The 23,232-nt window shown below is 41.5% G+C and overlaps 1 protein-coding gene across 4 annotated transcripts in view; it reads right to left on the minus strand.

Annotated features, from left to right (window-relative positions):
• The window catches only part of pard3bb (par-3 family cell polarity regulator beta b), a 208,916-nt gene that overhangs the window by 131,071 nt on the left and 54,613 nt on the right, over positions 1-23,232 (minus strand). For all 4 annotated transcript variants that reach the window (XM_047600652.1, XM_047600653.1, XM_047600651.1 and 1 more), the window contains 7 exons: positions 16,622-16,692; positions 8,961-9,044; positions 7,746-7,871; positions 3,468-3,717; positions 2,370-2,478; positions 1,323-1,462; positions 1,076-1,204 (listed from right to left, as the gene is read on the minus strand). In XM_047600652.1, coding sequence (XP_047456608.1) covers positions 1,076-1,204; positions 1,323-1,462; positions 2,370-2,478; positions 3,468-3,717; positions 7,746-7,871; positions 8,961-9,044; positions 16,622-16,692 — 909 coding nt within the window. The remainder of the gene's footprint in view (positions 1-1,075; positions 1,205-1,322; positions 1,463-2,369; positions 2,479-3,467; positions 3,718-7,745; positions 7,872-8,960; positions 9,045-16,621; positions 16,693-23,232) is intronic.

Below are 23,232 nucleotides of genomic sequence, written 5' to 3' on the forward strand. Positions count from 1 at the left end.
AACCCAAATGGAGTTCTCAAAAACAAAGTCGAAAAAAGAGATTATTATTGTACAGGGAAGTGAGTCATGGTCATTCAGAAACATCTGGGGTAAATATATGTCTATAAAAAAGAGGCGCTGAGCTCTGCACCGTCCGGGCAAGTCTGTTGATTGGACCAAAAAACTGCAAAATTAGTGGGAGTTGAAATTCGAACACCGAGAGCACAGTCTTCATTGTTCAGCTGCTGAGAAGAGCTCAGAGCGCCGCAGCTGAAGAAAACACATGCAAATAGACTAAAAAAGCAAAAGGCTTTTAATCGATGTGACAACACTCGTGCTGCAAATACGGCACAGACGAATACAGGAACTCAGTGCAAATACTCACATCATCCTCAAACACAGACACACGCTGCAAGTAGCACAAAGGACAACACAATCATTTCCTCAGGGCGGCAAAAACGTGATTAAAAGCTTCGGAAGTGTTGAATTATTATTAATGTCGTCAATCTGCAAATGGATCGGGTATATTTTGAGATTACTAGTCTTCGAAGGAATATTTGCTGTATGTTTCTGTATCTGCTGGCATTGCGCTGCGCACATTTTGTCTGCATGTTTTGTTTAGTTGCGTTGAGATTTCTTGGCCAATACACAACTGAATAAAGAAATCATGCTCTTTGGAAGAGATAGAGATTTTAAATCCAGAACTAATAGATTAAAAAACAGCTTTTGCCCTGAAGTCGTCAAATCCCTCACACTTTCAGCCTCTCCATGTTTATTCCCCAGTCCACCAAGTCATATCTGCACTAACATGGACACCATTGGCACTATTACTTTAAGTTTACCGTTTTAAAATGCTGCTATTCCTCACTGTGCTGTGTGCTTTTATTGAATATGTTGCATTTTATTGTGTTTAGTTGCTGCAGTTTTTATATCCTTCTGCTGCTATAGTTTCTATTTTTATTGCCCCCGAACTGAACAGCTGTATTTTCTTGTTTTGCACAGAACAACGACAATAAAACTTGTGACTTGTGACTCTCCAAAAAGCCCGACGACCTTCTGTCCCCGCCGCCAACGCAACGCTGCGACTGGTTCTTACCATTTCTCTGGGCAGGAACATGTCTTCCTGTCGCAGGACCACGAGACACACGCTCTCTCCCTGCCGCGTGCTGCGGAGCATGCACACCAGCTCCTCTTGGCCCACGCCTGTGATATCCACGCCATTCACCTACACACACACACAAAAACCATGTAAAATCCCTATCATTACCGAATATGATTCATTTTTTTTATGTTAATAAACTCAACCTAGGTCACATTTAAACGACTCTAGTAACAGTCAGCACCTCCAGTATGCGGTCTCCGGACTGCAGGCGTCCATCTTTGACGGCGGCTCCACGCGGCAGAATGTTTTTGACGAGAATGGGACCGGGGCCGTGTACTGAAGAATCCCTGGTTACTACGGTAAATCCAAGGCCCTCTGAACCTAGACACACAAACATGAAAATATACAGGTGAGAGCGGCTCAGCGTGCAGGAAAAAAATAGTAACTCCGGTTCTGTCTCACCGCACAAATAACCCGTACGGGTGTTTACTCCCTGCTGCACTATATTTGTCTTCTCTATCACACATCCGTCCTCCCAAAACTATTCTGGAGGACTTCAACGAAACGTTGTTGACTCAGCTCCCGGCTACATAATATAAGAGGGAGAATATAAAGCCTTAAGAGATTGCGAGTGTGCATGTGTGTGTGTGTGTGTGTGTGTGTGTGTCGCTTAAACCCTTTAGCTGCAGCTGCAGTATCTGCAGGTGAGAGGGTTTTAGAAATGGGTTCAGGTGTAGGGCAGAGAGCAGGGAGAGGAAATGTCGAAGACACACGAAGCGAGGAACGAGTGCGACGAAACGGAGAGCGGATATTCCAGAAAGAGGAGGTGATGGAGATTAAAAAGCTAATCGGTGAGAAACACATAACGCACAAACGTGCATGAAAGCACTCAGACGCCTGCCTGCCAGAACAAAAAGGCCACGCACAGACAGGGGGTTCTGCTAGTTTTATAGACCTCATTAAGCCTGGTCTCTTTAGCATAGCCGAGTCAGCAGTTTGATCCAGTATGAATTCATATCAGCAGAAATGAACAGATCAATAAAGACTTAATAGACCCTGAAGAGAGGGAATCAGGGAGATGGAGAGAGGAAGAGGTGAGAGGAAGGAGGCTCAGCCAGAGGGCTGAGAGAGGAAGCGCTACAGGATTCAGCTGTGGGCGAGTCCGTTCAGAAAACGACAAGGCTGCATCAAAAAGAAAAATCTGGGACAAGAAGCAAATACAGAAACAGGAATATCAGCTGTGAAGAAGCTGAACTCTGTATAGTTAGAGCGAGACTAGGTTCCCCACCTTTCTTTAAGTCAATCTTCAGCCTCCGTCCTCCTTTCTTATTGGCCACCAAGCTGGTGAGGGGAGGGTTCTTCTTAAGGTGGGGGCTCTCGCTCCTCCCCTTGTGGGTCTGTTTGGGGAACACGCAACAATCAAAGTCAGGTTAAGACGCATTAAAGTAAAGCTACGTGAGAAAATGTCAATGGAAACATTGCAATTTAAAAGGAAATATTATACCACTGCACTCTGGATTTAAATGACTCACTTCAGTTTATTTATCATCATAAACAGAGAGAAATCATGTCATATATTTGTTAAAGCAAAGTAATGGCCTATTACATATAAATAGATACATGAGTCACTGCCAATGCCATCCATTCATAGAGCAATGCTTTTAGAGGTTAAAATATTGACTCAAGTGTTTTTAATTTTGAAAAGTAGATTTTAGTGTGGATACTTAATTAGAGATTAATAACTAACTCATCATATCTGAAACCATCTTGAAATGATCTAATGTAATGACCGTGTAAGTTGCACTGAACCTTATGAGTCTATATGTGGGTATAGAGGCACATAACAGGAATGTGCATCGGCTTTGCAGAAAGACAGAAACTTCTTTTTAATAAAATAAAATAAAAATCGGCAGTTGCTTAGTAACTGATGTCTCCATGCCAGCTGTTTCTCAAATGTCAGCCATGTCACCATGGCGATGTTGACGGCACAGTTGCGTGGTCGTGTTTTAAAAAGACTTGACGGTTCTGGCAAAGAAAAAAAAAAAAAAAAAAACACTTAACATGTCCTCAAAGTCGTAAAAATAAGTATAAAATAAAAATACAGCCTGTGCAGAGTTTGGAAAGACTGTAAAGATCAGGGGAAATTCTTGGCCCAAAAACTTGAAATCGTGGCATTTGATGCCTTAAAATCCAGCACTGGACCTGAAACTGAGACCTGCTGTAAATTAATGTGACAAAGTAACTTAGGTAATTTTATTTCGTTAAATCCAGTCAAACTGTGGTGGATTGTCACAACTATATTTGGACGTACAGCCTTTAACTTCCTGTTCTTGCAGCTACCTAAGTGAGATAACTCCATTTGCGGACATGGAGCGGAGCCACTTACACCGACAGCAGGTTCAGCTTCCTCCGCCGCTCGCGTGGTTAGATTCTCCGAGGGCTTAAATACAGGTTTGGCTTTGACAGGAGGAGGCGGCTCTTTGGTCTTCGCCATTCGGGGGCTGCTGTTAGGACCGGCGTTGTTGCAAAGGAGCTGACCGATCAGAGTCTTCTCATAGCGCTCTCTGTTGGAGGAGGGCACCACTTCCAAACGCACGACCGGGGAACGCATCGCCACACGAAACACGTCCTGGGCTCTGGAAGGATGAAGGGAAGAGGGATGAATGGAGAGATGGGGTTAGGGTTCACCCTCACCCCAACTAAAAGGATATATACCTAAAGTTTCATCATATATCTTTGCGTTTCATTTTCGAAACTGAGCTGATGATAAGATGATAAAAAAAAAAAAAGTACTGAGATGTATGGTGCGGAAATCTGTTAATTGTAATTCATTATCTCCCAAATTGCATCATACGGGTCACTGTAACTTTAATCTGTATATTTGCGTCCATTTCTAATTGTCAGTGACTCCTTCTGGTGGCCTGCTGCATCCGCCGTCGTTATTATCCTTCGATGAGCTCAAGACAACACAGAACAGGAGACACGGAGCCGTGACACCTGTGCAGGAGGCCATTATCGTCTCATGATCTATAAAAAAATATCTAATTTAGCAGAGAATTAGTTTAGATCAGATCACGCTAAGTAAGTTAGAGGGACCACTGTGTCAGCAGCGATCGGCACACACCATCATTCACCTCAGATAACCGGCAGAGCAAATCCAGTTTATTTAAATTTTATTGGATTACTCCCCTATTGTTTCCCACCAAGATTATTATTACATGAATAATGATTAGAGCTGTCCGTAACTGGAGACTATGTTTAGAAACTCATGTATAAAATATATACGTGTTTTAATAGATGAAATATGGAATGATAACTAAAAATTTAAACTTAAGACTGACTGGCAGTTTCTCCTGATAGAATTTTATTGTAGGGAAGTTTAAAACAATCAACTTTGCTTACAGTACGCTCACAGGGCACTTTATTAAGAACACCTGCTTATTCATGCAATTTAACAATCAACCAATCAAACAGTCACAGGGCAGCAGTGCAGTGCAACGCTCCGAAAAACTTCTTTTCCAAGGTCGGCAATCAAATGATACGATGAATGTCAAAATCTGACATTAATAGCATGAATCCAAGTATCCTTCCTGCCCTGCGCTGGTGCAATTGTGTGAGGAGTGTTTCTTGGCACATTTCTGGCCCCTTAAACCATAAGACCATTTATATCAGCCTGGCTCGCTCAGTAACAACACCACCCAAACACTAGTCGGCGCTGTGTCTTTTCTGCCAGTTGGGTTCATTTTTGTTTCTACTTCCTGCTTCACTTTCAACAATGGTGTTCGCCAAACACGATTCATACAAATGTTTCTGTCTCCCAATCTCCTCAGTTAAAATTTCCTCAATGTGTTCCATCTTCATCGATCAAAAACAATCAAGTTCAAAAATAAGTCATAAAGTGAAAACACGCTACTGCCAAGCAGATCAATCACAGCTGTTGCGGTCGCTGTAGCTTCTGCCTCAACTTAACTCCTGTCAGACTGGCTTCACTGACATGACAATGACTTCAGACGACTTCAGTGGCCTCCCACATAGTTTCCAGCACCTGGTGGAAACCGTGACTCCAAGAACTCAGAATATAGAGAGTCATGGAGATTTCCTAGGAGAACGAACCACGATTCCAGGACATGGCTTCTGGATCGTCAAGAAGTGAATTCGGAGATGAACAGGTTCAAAACTACTGAAGCCTGAGCCCAGCTGAAGAAAGGAGGATCTGGTTTAAACAGGTTATAACAAAGAAATTACAACTTCTTCTTGACTGTCCCAATTAATCACATTAAATTAACATTAGATGAGTGTGTTAGATTAACTACTGTTTAGATTAACTAATGTACTGTATCTTAATGTAGATAATACCGTAAAGACCTTGAGATTCCCGACATGCTGCTCTGTTGCAAATATATATATTTTGTACAGAGGAGTCATAGTTAAGGAGGACTCCACTGTAATTTAATACACCAACCTCCAATATGATCCCAATCATTAATTCCCAAGTAAAAATGATTGACCATTTTGCGCACAGAGTGTAAACTATTTTACTCCTCATGCCTGCCAGCCTCACTGAGCACCAAGGTACAAAGCGATTATATTCTGTATGTAACTCTGACAGCCAGCATCTGTGAATGATCCACAGGGAGAGAGTGGTCTCTGTGAGTGGGTGTGCGAGTAGATGGGTGGTCATCTCTTCTCCAGTCTCCTCGCGCAGGATTTGCATACTGAAAGCATTCGACACAGAGGGCCGCCTGAGCAAGTGTTACTGTCACACCTTGCTCAGTGATCACACTTGAGGTGATTTTATTCTATTGAGAACACAACACAATAGCCCGAGAGCAGATACGGAGGCCGCGCTGCGTGTTGATGCGCGTATTGAGATCATTGTGGACAGATGATATCATTGTCGCTCCCGATTGGACGACGTGTGCAGGCGCCGTTGTGTAAAAATGATATTCTAATCAAGCAGCTTCCCTCAATGCAGCTGCCGAGCAGAGACAATGGCCGCGTGTGCGTCTGTGTGTCGGCGCAGCATTCGCAGCGACCGGTGGACTTTCAGTGACCTACTTAGACGTATTTCCCCGGTTCAAGCCACATATCACAATTCACTTGACATGACGGAACAATAAGGGCAAGAGAGTTTCTGAGCGTAAGATCCCACTCAAATTTGCTCGGATACATTTCACGCGAGATTAAACCCGGCTTGTTTCGTTGTTATTGAAATGTGTCACCCTTTGTTTGCTTGTTTGAGGATATGTGCTTAAAACTGAACGTGTAAGGGGGGGGAAACTGTCCGTGTGTTGGCATGTGTGCGTGAAGTGGTGTTTGGGAGAGCGAGCCCACGGGACTGTACACCTGTCTTCGAACAATAGGTGCAAACCTCTCCGATGATAATCCATTTACCTACAGTACGGCATAAAATACCTCACATATAATCTTATTACCACACTGAACACTGGACAAGAGCTGGTTGTGCAGACTACATAGATGCTGTAATGTGGTGTAATCGTGACAACATCCGCATCAGTCTCTGTAATCTGCGGCAATCGGCTTTACAGGTGTGTCTTTTTCTCATTATAACGCTCTGTAGTCACGTTACATCCTCAAATACTCTCATGTTAATGTACTTCTTTTCAGGTGATTCTGTGGTACAGTAGAGGAAATCTGAGACAGTTCTTCCCTTCAGGGAATCAGATGGATGGAGAATCCACAGAACGGCAGCTCTAACAGACGTGCACGTATTCATGGTTTAATTTGTCTTTTCTGCCGTTCTTTGTGACGGAAGCACCACAGTGATGCAAGTCCTCTGACAATGGAAAAGCAAAGAAAAAAAAAGTAAAAGTAATGCTGTGCCCAGATTATAGGAGTTTTAAAATGTCTCTATATATAGTTGCATTATTGTTGCAGATATTGTTCTCTGAGCGTTGGAAGGGAAAAGAAAAGGAAACGGGACGGATTTGGACCTTGACTTCTCTTTTGCTGATTATGTTGAACACAAAGATCTTGGGTGACACGTCTAATAATAACTGTATAGTCAGGAAGTCAGCCTGACTTTCAACAACCAAACCTTCGGGGTGGAAAAATCGGTGACTGGAGTCGCTCCCTTGGTAAATGATTATATTCCGGCCAAGATCCGCCAGGGTGTTTGGGGCGGACTTTATGGGGTGATGGGCGGAGGAATAGCAGTGAATTAAAGATACACATCATCTGAGCGCAGTGGAGTTTACTTCAGAACTTCGGACTTGTGTACTTGATAGCTCAGAAAAATCTGAAATCCAAACTCTAGAGGACAAGAAGACGCAGTATTCATTCTGGAATTGGAACAGCAGCATATTTGATGACGCCCATGGGATGCATTCTGGGATCTGAAGTGCACAGGGTCAACAAATTACCAAAACTACTCTGACTGGTTGTAGGACTATCCAGTTGCATGCAAAGATAATTTTTCTCTCTCACTGCATTAACCAAAAGTTAAACAATTATGATGGACACTTCCAATGGTTTCAATGGTTCCAATGGTTCTCACGATGTGTACTCAGTACTCCTAACATTTCTGTAGAGACACCTTCATCTACTTTGTTCCTCCATATCCTTGGGATGTGCATTTGCAACTATTGTCCGATGCATTTTTCTACCTCCAAGTCCCAGCAGAGATGAAGGGCTTTGTACTCACTGGCTGAACGTCTTGTCCATCAGGTCGGTGTTGTTGATTCTCACAATGCACTCATCCTCTTGAAACAGGCCCTCTTTTCGGGACCGACTCTCTTCCTCCACTCCGCGGATATACAGACCAAGAGACCTGACAGGAGAGAGAGAAGGGCATTCAAGGATGCATCTCTCATAGATTAGCAAGCACACACTTTTTTGACTAACTTTTCATCAGCATTTCCCAGAAGAGGTCTCCGATGGGACAGTTTACTTACACACAGTGATGTCAGACACTCACCCCAACTATTTTTCACAGTCTCATTTTCCCCATTAATTGAAAGAAAAGCTAATTATCTAGCAAATAACAAGAGGAAGCTGCAGATTAACGAGGACAACACTGCAGACAAACACACACATAAAGAAGAAATAAAGCTGAGCAGAGGAGCGGATTAACATGCAATAAAGGAGCAGATGTGAAAGCATTCATTTCATTCACAAGCAGCCGGTGAAATGCCAGCACAGACTGACAAACCAGGTAGAAGGCAGTCACAGCGGCAAGTAATCAACCACACATTTAAGATAACAAAGAGACATACATAGAAACTCTTCCATCCTTATTCCTTCATTCTTTGACATAAACTGATCTTAACAAAACAGAGAGGATGACACTGAGGCCAACAAAAAAAAAAAAAAACTCGATCACAGAGACGCTCGTAAAAAGGGTGGAAACATGTTGGCATTCAGGGAAGAGGGAGGAGAGGGTCGAGAAAAAAGAGAAAGAGAGGAAGAGGAGGACAGAGACAGAGTGAGAGGAATTTAAGGAGATTGGTGGGGTCAGGTGTGTCATGAGAACAGTCATAAAAAAGTCATCCTGCTTTCATTTAGGAAATCCCCCATCCACTGTCTGACTGTCACACACCCAAAGACAAGTGCTGCCCTGGCCGGGCAATTTTGTCTTCCTTTTCTTCTTTTTTTTCCCACTGTGTGTGTGTGTGTGTGCATGACCTGTTCATGTACTGTAGCATGAGTGTCCAGGTTCCTTACCAGAAAAGAACAGGAACAGTCATAAGACTATGACTAAAATGTACCACGGCTGGTAAACAGGAAAGGACTTTTAAGGATAAAGTGGAAAATATGACCTATAAGTTGTATATGTTTAGATGTATGTTGTTTTTTGTGTGCACAGAGTGACTGAGTGAGCATGTGAATGGATTTTTGTAAACCTGTGCACACAACTCACCGTCCACTGAGCGATGAGCTGTAGGGAACCACATGGATACCCAAGGGGCTGCCCTCTCCCAGGATCTCCACCGTCCTGGTCAGGCTACACAGACAGCGAGGAAGAGGAGAAAAAGTATTAAAACATAACGTATATTTTGTTACATTCCAATAAAAGGCTGCACATCCACTGGAACAGCAAACTCCTGCAAATGGCAAAAGAAAAGGAAGAACTGTATATTTTAAAAAAAACAAACTCATTTTAGTACTTATTTAAATTGTGGAAAGTGGTGATCCCCGTAATAATACAATCTGATAAACTAAGGCATGATGAAGAAACAGCTACTTCATTTATTGTGCAGATGTGCAGGACAAATCTGTTTAAGTGATAATCTTGTGAGATACGAGTTAACAATAACTGTAAAACAAACGTGTCATTTCCAACCTGTCTTCATTTGAAAGATGTGGGATCGATTCATTCAGTCCTTAGACCGATATTTGTAAGTATACGCACATTTCCCCAATCGTCTCATTGCATTTCTCAGTTAATATTTTGTGGAAAAACCACAAGTCCCTGAAAACAATGACATTAAAAGTCTTTCTTAATGGTAAAAATAAATTAATTAATTAAAAAAAGTTGTTTCCAAACTTAACTATGTTTAAATGAATTCATTTCAAATGGAATCAGGACCTGATAAATCTGAATGAGTCAGGAGATTAGTAACAACAACCTGCAAACGTGACAACAATCAAACCATCTATAAGGTAGTGACACCAAATCAGCATAAAAGAACTACCAAACAATTTGCTCTTCTAGGAAACTAGTTAAGAAGTAGTAGTAGCTCTTAATAGTTTTCTAGAGGCTGGGAACTTAGGAAGAACTACAAACCATCATGAAACGATGGCTTCAAACAAATCATCCAGATTATTCAATAGAGTCTGACCAGTAAGGCTGCAACAGGCAACGGTCAAGCATCATCTCAGTGTGTCACTCGCCTCATACACATATCCACATAAAATAAAAAACAGATAGATGAAGGAGAGATCACACATGTGGTGGCACAAAAAACAAACAAACAAACAGAGAATAACAACCGTCTCCAAACAAGTGTCTCCTGAGGAAGAGTTTGGGAAAAGTGCTATCTTAGATTGACACATCATTTTCAACAAATGAATTCATTGTGCGAAATAAACTTAATCCAGCCCTGCAAACGGAGCCCTGGGAGAAGCGAATGTCGACGCTCCATTCAAAGTCAGTAAAAGTGCAGGCTGCTCCGTGTTTGTTTGTCACAACTTTTTTTTTTTTTTTTGTGCCATTCTTCTCTACGGGTTTCTTCCCTGCATTCAATGTCTCTGTCTAGTTTGGGTTATTCAAGTGTGTGCGTCTGCTTTACATTCCGTGTGTGTTTTAATGCGTGTGCGTGCTGTAGTCTTTGTTTGTTTGATTAGTTTATCTATCAGAGCACAGCCATTAATCCTCTCCTGACCTTCTCTCTGCTCCCTATGAGTGTGTGTTTTTCCGAAGTGAGTTCGTCTGAACTTTGTTTCGTACTCTTTTGTTCCGCCCTCTCCCCTCTCTCGCCATCTCTAACTCTGCCTGGCGTTTTGTTTCCCTCTCTCTAGACCATCCATCCATCCCTAAACCCCCGTCCACTGATAGCGGCGCGGATGCTGATAAACTCCACGGAGAGGGTTACTGATGACGGTGGGTGGTAATGGGGGGAGACGCAAAGTGCAGAGCAGGTGCTGCCTCTCTCTCCATCTCTGCCCATCTCTCACACACATTCTGTATATATACACCGATCAGGCATAACATTATGACCACCTTCCTAACGTCGTGCTGGCCTCCCTTGTGTCTTAAATACAGATGTGACTCATCAAAGTCTGTGTTTAAAGAGGAAATATCATTCAAAATTCTACACAGAGAGCTGTTGACACAGTATTCTTCATCTTCAGGAAACTAGAGAGCTAGAGAGAAACAAAAAATTGTAAATGGTGGTTAAAAAAAAAAAAAATCCCTGTACTCTTTTGAAAACTGAAAGAAATCATTTCAGTTTCTTTTTATAATGGTCAACACACAGTGTCTTCCTACAGTTCACTGTACTGGGACATGATTGGTCAGTCTATTTAAGCTCACATGGTCACGAACTGAGCGCCCAGAAATGGATTCAGTACAGAACTATCTGTACTTTGAATAAAAAGACGTTCATCTGATTAGATTGCCTACTGGACACTTTCTAGGGAAGCCTTCCTGGCAAGTCCAACTAGACAGAGACCACTGGTTGGACCCAGAATACACTTTAGAAGTAGGGACTGTTCAGACCAGGTGTAAACACACCCAAAACTCATAGAGAATTCACTTCAGATCCAAATATCTGGACCATAATGGGAGGTGGGGACAGCAGTAAGAACACAAATAGGTCCCAGCCCCACTGATGAACTACTGATGACAGCCTTTGGATACGCAGAGTTTTGCCTCTTTCATTCAGAGAAAAGGCACTGCAGCTATTACCAATGATGGCCACATTATCAGCTTTAAAAAAAAGGCATCAGCATGTGGTTGATCATTGCTGCTCACAGCACAGTAGAGACATTAATGTGAGTCTGGATGCTTTGTGAGGATCTCCAAAATAACTAACATCAGGCGTAGAGTATATGTATAAATATACAACAGTGTAACTGTCCTGTTACCATGCACACACAACAAACAGGACAGCTGTAGATAGTGATCCATTGTTTTGAGACAGTCGCTGTTTCCATAATACACAGGAATGGTTGAGTGAATGCACTGAATGTCTGGCATCCCAGATCCCAGGTTATCACCAAAGTCAAGTGGATCCATCCTCTGGAGATGTTTATTGTCCGTGTCTCAAACAGTAACTTGAGACATTCTGGTCTTAACTACAACCTGAACATCCAACACTGCCATCTTCAGATCGGAGAATCAATACGAGGACGCCAAGAGTAGGAAATGGGAGATAACAATGAACTCAGGAACGATGGAAAGAGAAAGAAATGGAGAAGAAAAGAAGAAAACGGGGGTAGGGATAAAGGGAGAAGAGATGACAGGGAAGCAAGGCCGGTCTGAAGGTAACATAGAGAAATCAAACAGGGAGGAGGCACTGAATTAATTAGACAGAGCTAATGAATAGAATTAATATGAGAGAGGAAAGAGCATCCAGCCCTCCCCCTATTCCTTCCTGATGCCGCGCTTCTGATCTCTAACACTCCAGCTACAACACACAAATACACACGCACATACACACAAGCACTTGAGATCCATTTGCATTTCCTTTTTTCATTTTTTTTCTCTCTGAGAGATGTTTGACAGGCTGCATCAATGCAAAAAAAAAAGAAATGGAGTGGAGGGGTGAGAGGGAGACAAAATGGGTGAGACTTGAGAAAAGAGAGAGGGAGAGCAACGAGAGAACAAGAAACGGGGGAAAAAAAGCCAAACGCGGGGAGAGGGAGAAAGAGCGAGGCAGAGGGAGAGAGATGAAGAGAGCAGGTGTTCTCTTTATCCACCTGCCACTTCACTGATCCTCGCTATGAAAGACAGAAACACAGTGGAGAAATAACAAAAAAGGTGGATATGCATTACCAGACCACTCTCTTCCTCAATGCATTTCACTCTCTCATCCCTCTTATTTATCATTCTCATACTCCTTTCTTTCCTCTAAGCTACTCTTTTAAGTGCAGGGGAGAGATGCAGAGTAAAGGGAATACAAACCAGTAAGTACACGCAATGTTACTGAAGGTTAATGTGTGAAAATAAACAACTCTAGTGTTTCTTCCAAAAATTGAGAGAAAAAAAAGAATTAAAAAGAGTTAATAATAAATGTAAAACCACTGCTATGAGATCATAATGGCCTGATAAGGACAAAAGTGTCCTTTTTTTCTTTGGATAACTTAATGGTAGCTTTTTGCATCATATTTGGCAAAGGTGTGTATTTTTAACCATATTTCGAACTGCATTTTTACACAGTGAAAAGTGTCCTCTTCAAAAACGCCCTAAAAGAAGTTTATAATAATATAAACGATGCCATCCGAAACACTGCAATATTAAGGATGAGAAGCCAGAAATTAAAGAAACATTGGAATTTGTGATTAGTAATGAAGTGGATTAAGGATTTATGTTAAAAAAAAAAAAGTAGAAGAAAGTAGAAAAAAAAATCTTAACATGCTGGGGTGTTTTTGAGGATACTTTTGTAACTTAATGGTGACAACATAAGTATTTTCGTAAATCGGGCACTACAAAAAAAAATAAAACAGTTGATGGTGGATGGCTCAAAACAACGTGGTGTTCAAACAAGAGGACAGATGAATCCAAGTAGGCAGCACTGTTAAAACATCCAAACTGGATCATCTTCTTCCACTGAATGAGTCAAATGTCATCAATAAATCTGGGGAAAATGAAGTGTCTTCTTCTTCTACTATTATATTTCCAGCAGATAGAATGTGGAACCACTTCCATCCTGATTGATGTTCTGTCCAGAATCTCTGTATTCAGAAAAAGCTCAGCACAAAATACCATTTGTATTTTCACTATTTTTATGAAAATGTAAATACGAAAAGAGAGAAAAGGAAGGACAGAAAATAGCAAAGGCAAAATGAAATGGGTAGGGATAGGGAGACAGGCAAACCCAGACATATCAGTATCATAGCACCTGAACAACAGGAATGTATAGAGCTGTTTAACCAAGAACACCCCGTTCACATTCAGTCTGTTTTTACCTTTTCACCTCCGTGCTTCTAAACACCTCTAATACACTGACTTATTCACAAAGACGTATAATATACTGGAAATGCTATTTCAATAAAGCCATTTACAGTAAATCTGTTTTCCCCCGTATAAAAAGGACGTTCAAGCGTAATGAGTTTTCTGGTGTGAATGCCATGCGGTTAAAATGATGATGAGCCATCACTGTATTTATAGGAGGTAGCCTCACATTGGAAGGCGCACAAATACTCAGGCGGAAACACACCGGGAGGGCCGATACGGGCGTAAAAAAGCATAAACAGCGGCCCAAACCCGTGCGCCGCCGACCAAACACGCGCATCCATCTAACGTATGCTTTGCCATTCCAGTATTTATGGCCGCGTTCTTCGACTCATTTTGGACTTTTTCGCAATTTCAAGGATCGTTTCCCCGACGACCGCAAAAACCATTACATCACTTTTACATTACTCACAGTTGAGGTGTTTTGTGTGAGAGTGAGTAAAGACATGCTGAAATAAATGCGAGTGGGTGTCTTAAGTAATTCCCTTTACATTCACTGCACCGAGGTGTATGGTACTATAAGAAGTCATCAAACTGAAATAGTTCCAGTTCAGATTGATTGTCCATACATTCAAGTGACAGAGTTGTGTATCACGGTGACTAATAAATTGATAATGACCCAACAGAACACCAAGGAAAAATTCTGCTCCTCTGTAAACTTTTTTATGTAGAGTGCCTCTGTCTGTGCAGTACATGACCGGACAACACAACTGTGGGCTGAGCAGCCAGAGGTCACACATTATTCTCACCACATAGCTCCAATTCTCTCCTCCTGGATTTCCAATCTACAAGTTGAATACACATATATACACTGACCAGGCATAACATTACGACCACCTCCCTAATATTGTGTAGGTCTCCCTTGTGCCTCCGAAACAGTTGTGACTCATTGGACAATGGACACGGGTCTTCTGAGGGTGTCTGGTAACAGAATGTGGTTAGTGGGGGCCTTTGGGGAGGGTCCTCTGTGGATCATTGCCCATACACTTGATCAGTTTGGTATCTAGAAAATTTGGAGGTCAGGTCAACACCTTGTGGTGTTCTTCATGTGTTTTTGAGTTGGTCCTAAAGCGTTTTTGTGTCAGGCTGCATCCTGCTGTGGATGGCTGCTGCCATCATGGAGTGTCATTGCTATGGGGTGGGGGTGTCTGGTCTGGTCTAGGTGGATGCTACATGTATAAGTAACATCCACATAAATGAATTCCAGGTCCTAAAGTTTCCCAGCAGGACCGGTTAGTGGTTTTAATGTTGTGGCTGATCAGTGTGTGTGTGTATATATATATATATATTAATTGTTTGGCCGTACTGACCTGGTCTAAAATACACATTTGTAACTGGTCCATTAACAGAGGTCAGTGTTGTCAGACGGGCGCATGTTGATCACTGATGCAACAGCCACACTTTCAAATTTACGACTGACTCCTTTACTGTCTTGCTTTCATGTTAGTCATGGTATCCTGTCCGAGGCAGACCTCTGGGTTAAATCAAGTTAATGGGAAAACTGCCAAGTACAGTTAGTAATTTTCATTTGTGCAACAGCCACTAATGGAAAATTTGAGAAAATATTATGAACATAACTCTTTAAGGTCACGTCTCAATTACCGAGTGACACTGCAACACGGTGAGAAACACAACTGCTCACACAATAAGGAACGTTAAAAACGAATTGAAATTTTAGCCATTTATCAAAACTTTATATAGCTTTATAAGTTTAAAAAAAAAAAAAAAAACTGAACACTGAAATTATTATGCATGACATAAACATAAAAGCACAGCTGATTCCAGGTTTAAAACTATTTTGCTTTGTATATTTTTTAAGCAATTCAAGGCATTTAAAAGCATTTAACCACGGTTATTGTTTTCCTAATGGGCTCCATTGCTCAGCTAAAGCTAAGCTACATGCTGTCTGTCCACTTCTCTACTTTATGTTGCATCACTAAAGGTTGCTCTTGTACTGGGAAAACATCTTTTGAAGGTTAATATTCATTTTTAAATATTTATGGAACAGATCACATATTAACGTGCTGTCAAAGGTTTGAATCAAAATCATAGATTAAATTTGAACATTGACCAGTGAATACACTAACGGGGACATTGAATTATTTACGAAACTGATAAAAGAGTACAAGATAAAATTCTTTACTCTTACTTACTCTGTTTACTCCTTAACTGATTCCTAGTAGTATACTATTGGTACATAATTGTATACACCCAGTATATACATACTGGGTGTATACAGCATACTTACTGTATGTCTAGTGTCTCCCTTTCTTAGACGTGCACACGCACACACATGGACTCACGCGCACGCACACAGGCCTAAGAATCCCACAGGAAACACAGGGCATTCTGCACCCTAACACATAATTAAGCAACACTCATTAGTGTATGCATGTGTCTTCTGTGTTCACTTGTGTGTTTGTCTGTTTACCCAAACGAAAAAAAAAAAAAAAGTGGGGAAAAGAAAAGATGCAAGCGCGTTTGTAGCGGTTTATTTTTGAGCCCGTGTGTGTGGGGGGGTCTGTGCGGGTCTGTGTGTGGTGTGACCCTGTTTTGGAAGTCTTTTGTAGGGAGCTAATGATGGCGCTTCTGTACACTGGCTACGTCTGCGAGGGCCTTGATCTGGTTTAGGATACAGCTTTAATGACGGGAAAGTAGGACAGAAACACACATAAATATCAGTAAACAAGAACATACACACACGCGCACGCTCGGCTGCACAACACCCGCAGCCTCCATGAGTCCGAGCGGAGAGACAGATAGGCTAATTTATTAAAAACGTGCGATCAGACGCAAAAAAACAAATAACACTGTATGAAGTATTGTTAAAAAAAACTTAGTTAATTCAAATCAAAGGTGGACTTTGGAACAAGGGTTAAACCCTTACACACGAATGCACTGACCTGCCATTGAAGTTGTGTTTGCCTTGGGCTCGGTCCACCCCTGCCGGCCTCTCCACAGCGGGACCGGCCGCCTGCAGAGAACAGACACCGAACATCCGTCCTGTTAGTCAGTGATTGGCATTTGGAGATACGACAATAATAGTACGAAAATAACAGGCTACAACGACACATTAAATCTGTCAGGAAAAGGAAGGATTAATGGGTTGACTAAAGAAACACAGAGATAATGTGGATACTGGGGGACATGTGGATGAATTAACACTGTAAATAAACAACAACAAAAAAAAAAAAATCTGAATGAGTAATTAGGTGGAGGAATTAAGGAAGCGCTTGTGTTTTGATTTTTGCTTTTAATGGACTACACCCAGTCTGAAATCCTGAGCTGCAACAACTTAGTCTTTGCAATTTGAAAGACAAGGGAACACAAAGGGGATGAATGAATAAATGAGTGAAGTGATGAGTGAAGGAGCTGCTAATTTGATGGATGGATGGTGTACAAATAGCAATTAATATTTGAAGGCAAGAAGACAGCGCTGTCAAGCAGTAATAAATAACACTGTCACTGGGCATGGCAACCGAGAGAAAAGGGGAGAGGCGCAAGAAAGAAAAGAGTAGATGTGAGCCAAGGGAGAAGTAATCATTACTTTATACGGCGGCAAAGGGTTTGGCTGCCGATGTGCGCACGTTTTGTCTCGGAGTCAAAGAGAAGCGAGTCGTACAGTCGCTAGGAATCCAAAACTGAGGCAGTGATAAATAATGCGATACTCATTTTTATGTATATGATCACAAGCAAGCACTTCAGCCACCACCTATTACTGCTACATAATTCATATTTTTTAGATAATGTGAATAAGGAGTATTGATTTAGTTGGTGTACAAAGAAAAACGGATTTATTTATTTCTACAAACTACAGTTCAAAGCTTTGGTCGTTTTTCTAAATTTAAACAACGACCACTCGATGGCACACATGACATACCGCGCTAATGTTTGGCCATTTGCTTGAGTGTGCTGGTACTTTGATGAGTGTATAATGTGAACCTTGTTTTATTGATGTGTTTTGCATCACTGACAGCTTTTCAACCAGCAGAGCAGCATGATTCAGGACCAGCCCTACACTGTAAGACGGTTTGTAGCTCTTCAGAGCTTCTTAAGGCTGTTACATACTCCACAAGAAGGAAGAAATTAGTTTTAGCTCCTGCGAGATGAAATACAACAAATACATAATTTTGTTCTTGCGTTTGGGAGTTCTCAAGCTTGTTCTCAATACATCAACCAGGCAGAACTGTTTTTCTCACGAAGTGTCCGACAAGTATTCCATGATGGCTCAGCAATGGGAAGTGGGCGCGTTTAATGCGGAAAAGAGCTTCCAGAGACTACACAAACGAGGGGATGCTAACATTCGCTAATCACTCCTGGGTGGAGATCGGCGTACTGCGTGACCGCCGTGATCCGACGAAAAAGGTCGTCAAAAACACTGGGCGACACCCGAAAAGTGCCTTTCGCCGTCCATCTCGCCGCATTTCCCACAATTTTTAACGCTTGTGGCGTATGCTGCAATGGGAAGATCGCATGAGAATTCCCCGGAGTTCTGGTCTTGAGTTTCTCCGTGAAGTACGTAACAAACTTAAGCCTCTGAGCTAATATTAGCTCTTCCTTCTTCCCCTTTGACAGAGAGAGAGAGTCATTTCTTTTCACGGAGGTCTAATGTGACAGCTCGTCCGCGGCTGTAATTTGTTAGGTGTGTTAAACTGCAGCATTTTCAACCAGACACAGGAAGCGTCACAGTTGTCTCATTGATGTCGGTTTGGCGCGCAAGTTACTTCGCTTGCACGACAGCACGTTTGATACTTCATGAATACTTCATAACTGTTGTTCTCTCCCATAGCCGTGATTGATGAAATTGCGGTTGTTTTAAAAAGTCGGCCATCTCGCTCTGGCGCGTGCCCTCTGTCAAACTTAACGCAAGGTCTCGAGCATGCGGATAATGATGCTCTTTAAATGCAGCTAGAGCGGAGAATATTAGCAAAACAACAACATCGTACCATTTTAAAAAGGTTAGCATCCTTATCAAGGCATTTAGAGTGAGCCACACTACACAGTCTATAAAGAGTAAGGCCAAGTTATTTATTTATTTATTTTTTTACGGTGAACTCCATCATCCTTTTAAAGGATTCTGAATGTTCTAAGGCCCACTCCACTGCTTACACATTTCACCTCCACCACAACGTATTTTAAACTGAATGTCAATTAGGTTTGTACTTACAAATACACATTCAGAAATTGTATTTAGAAATACACATATATGAGCATATGTGGATGTCATGAGTGGACATCTGAGCTTAAGTGTTAGGGAGAACATATGGACACAAACACACAGGTCAATAAAGCTCTGCGTTAGCAGTAGGCACTAATGGACTCTTTACGTGACCTCCCACCTTTGACCCCCACCAGCCCCCATGCTACCATTAGACCTGCTCCACCTGTCAGAGGAGGGGAGAGAGACGACCGAAAGAAAAGGAGCCGGGTGGAAGACGAATGAGAACGGAGAGTGGAACTATGAGAAAGGTGTCGGATAATAACACCTAAAATCAGGGCCGACGGACGATAGGATGGAAGCAGGAGTGAGTCAACGGTGAATGACAGATCGGCGATGCCGTGAACATATGTTTGGGGGCTGCTGGCTTGGAAATCAATTAGTCTGGCCTAACTGTTGATGCTGTCGTGCGAGCTTAATTAGTAAAAGGATGACAGGTAACATTAATTACACTAACCTCTTTGTCATAACAGCTCCTCATAAAATAATTGCAAAGCCTTTGCTGCTTGATTGTATGTCTCATTTAATAAGTGCATGTAGAAACAGTCTCTCTCTCTTCCTCTCTCTCTGTTTGGAAGAGCACCATATTAATTACAAAGGCCAGCAATGTATGTTGCTTATCAAAGGCTAATTTAGAACAAGTAAATGAATCTGAACGAACAAACGCGTCTCATTATTCATATTAACATTTGGGCAATCAACTGAACGCTAGTTTGGAACCTGCCGCCGGCAATATCACAGTTACAGCTCGTAGATTTGGAAAGCTTCATTTTATTATACCAATAGTTTTGCCCTATATTTGATTATCAGTGGTGCATATTAGTAAAGTAATAAAAAGCTGAAAACTCACTGTAAGAGGAAAAAAAAAAAAAAACACCCCAGTGGGAGTGACCAGCAGTGTCAGCAAACCACGGCTTTCAGTAATTTATAATTATATTAAAACATAAACAGCCCCATAAATAACTAGAGTTTATTCACTCAAGAAGTTGAAATTTATTAAAAATAATGACGGGAAGAGTTGATGCTTCGAGAAGTTATCTGAAATATATTTATTAAATGACCAAGATTTATTAGAAATATGTTGAGGGCCACTGCAGGGAGAAATATTAATATATCAGTCTGTCGACATTGGACAGTTTAATCAATAGTGGCTTTCCAAAAACTAGGGAATGGAAAAGCAGGATTTCCATTTTAACTCAGTGATGGATAATCCTACCTTGAAAAACTACACTTGTAATAAATGGGCTGCAAGTCTTCTTGGTTCAATCTAATAACTGCTAAAAGCGGATAAAAAGAGCCAACTATTAGTGATATTACTAATTAGTGAATGACCAATCAGGCTAAGTGTTCCCTGAAAACGCTCCCAGAGTGAGTATGATAAATTAGTAGTAATGCATGGTGGGCATTTTGTGTATGCATGTGTGTTCATCTGTATGAAAGTGATAAACCTAAGGCAACATATCTTGGAACGTCCCTTAGGGAACGTGTATGATGAATGAAGATGAGTGTGTCTTAATGTCCCGTCAAACAGCCAGAGGGCTGAACGGGGAAGTCAACAAAAATATATTAAAAATGTAACATATCAATAATTTTTTCTATTCAATCAACTCAAGTTCAACATAGTCGGTCATCTACACAAGGTCGACTTTAAAACCACCGGTGTTCATTGTAATGCTACGTTGGCGGTAGCAGTGAGGGAGAGACGAGCTACAACACATTTTTAAGTTTCCAGTGACATGAGACTCGAGCTACAAGATGTTACCTTGACCTCCAAAAAGTCAAGTTGACAAGTCAAGCCCTTACTACTCGCTCAAAACTTGTGAGACTCTTTAAGTGGAAGACTGGCAGTCACAGTGTACCCCATCTCCCCATTGGGAGACTGTGGAAAACCAAAATGTAACATAGACTATTTGTGTCCACAGTAGTTGCATATTTGGTGCTTGTAGTTGTGGCATATAATATGTTGGCTTAGGTCAATGCTAGCTACTGGCACGTACTGTCTGCGTGTGCCTAGTTTTGAAATGCACAAATGTGCAGTACACAAGGGTTGATTCTATTCTTTTATATGCCTATAACAGACAAAATCTTAAAATAAAAATCTCTTAAAATCTTAACAGGACACTGCATTAGGTAAACTTTGAATGAAAACAATAACAATGTCATATTTTAAGTTTGTGTTTGCCTGTCGAAATAGTGGAAAATAAATGAATGACACAGGAACATTCATTTCATTCTCTCAAGCATCCTCAGCCCCTCACTCAGTGAAATCTACTACTGCTATTTTCCATGTCAGATGAACTTTGCATGGATCTGATGTCTAATCATCGAATTATATACATATATACTGGGGAAAGCTCTAAAAAGGAACCGGAAAGATTCGGATTAATATATATATTCATCTGTATGAACATGAACAGGATCAACAAACAACAAATATGAAGGTAGGAGGCACAACAGTCAGTCATGGTGCGCACACACCCCAGTGTAGCATGATAACTAAGAGCTCTAGTGCCTTATTAGCCCCAGTAGTATTCAAGACAGGAATAGGTGCTCCCAGCGTGATTAACACGTTTTAACTAACCTGCAACCTTGCGTGTGCATAGATGGCCGAGTGTGTGCGCTGTGAACATGACAGAAAATGAAGGAGAGAAAAAGAGAGTCATTTCTGTGGCTTACTGTACTGGGTTGAAATTAAATAAAGAGAGTGGACAGGGAGTAGGAGAAAAGGCAGAGACAGAAGAAAGACAGAGAATTACTGCAAGAAGAGTACTTTCATCCCCTCATCGCTCTCACCAAAAGGCCAAGTGACAATTTGAACAATTACCCGGAGCCATTACCTCTGTCTGAACCTGGCTGGTTGAGAAGAGACAGATGAGCGAGTGACTGAGTGTGTGTGTGTGCGTTCACGTGTGCCTATGGGGGTATGTCTGCTAAAAAGCGACGGACAGGGAAGAATACAAAAAAAAAAATAGTGACAGTGATTGAGAGAGAAAAAAAACCTGAGAGAGAAACTCTTTATTTACAGTAGACCCTAACCACAGAGTCATTTACCACTCCAACACTTATGTGGTGGTTAGTGCAGTACAGCAGGTGTGAGACAGAAAAGAATGGACAGAGGAAACGTGCGGCTCTGGAGGCCATCAAGCAGAAAGAAAACAGGCGAGGGGAAAAACTGTAGAGGGGGATTTTTTTGGTACACTCATGTTTCAATGACTGGACCAAACCACGCAATTATTGGTGGTTAATCCATTTTATTTCACAGCAATTTCCTTTTTTATACCTACCTACCTCCCTACCTACCTACGTATCCATCCATCCATCCATCCATCCATCCATCCATCCATCCAATCTAACTGCAGGACAAACTCAGCACACAGATGTCTTTTCCTTAAGAGAAGTACTTCTTTTATAGTAAAATAAATTAAGCAAAAAAAGTCCATAGTTTTGAGATTATTTTCCTAAAGAACATATTCACAGTCCATACATCTGCATACTGTAGTACATGAACATTGGTTGTGTAGCTAGGCTGATGTGACTGTGTCATCTTTAAGATCTGTTCATGGAAAGCTTAGGTTAACTAAGATGGTTTGGTGGTCAGTGCTAAAAAATATGTTTTGTCCCTCGGTGCAGATTAACGAGTAGTCCTGTAAATGTACCGGACAGTCAGACAATTGGCTAGCGTGCAACGGTTGTCTGCTAGCCAGATATGAAATGAGCCATTAAAACATCAATATATCAAAGTTCACCATAACTTGCATTAATTTACACTCTGGACACAGCTGGTCTGTTCTGTAGGCATTAGAAGTGTGAGCTTCAGTCAAGAGTAATCGGCCTTTAACAAAACGCTGTGTAGCTTTAAATACCTCAAATGTAAACGTTAAAGTATTAAGGGTAATATACACTCACTGTCCATCTTCTTAGCTACACGTTGTTAGTTGTTTCTTTACACCTGCTTCAACAAAGTGTGGCAAACAGCTTTAGAGACTCTGGCCACATCCCAACAGTTCTGTATTTGACTGAAATCTAGTGACTGTGGAGGCCATGTTGGTACAATGAACGCTTCGTCATGTTCAAGAAGCTCAGTTTGAGATTATTTCAGCTTCGTCGCATAGTGTGGCCCCAGTAGATCAGGAGATTCTAAAATATTTACACCAGTCTGTCTGGCACCAACAACTGTTACACAATCAAAGTCACCTAAATCATCTTTCTTCAGCAGGTTTACCTCAGCAAGTCAGTTAAGGTTTGAGAACTGCTGCTGTGATCGGACATGAGTGACTACAGTTGTAAAATAAAATA

The sequence above is a fragment of the Mugil cephalus genome, chromosome 12 (assembly GCF_022458985.1).
Source record: "Mugil cephalus isolate CIBA_MC_2020 chromosome 12, CIBA_Mcephalus_1.1, whole genome shotgun sequence".
In the NCBI taxonomy this organism is placed as follows: Eukaryota; Metazoa; Chordata; class Actinopteri; order Mugiliformes; family Mugilidae; genus Mugil; species Mugil cephalus.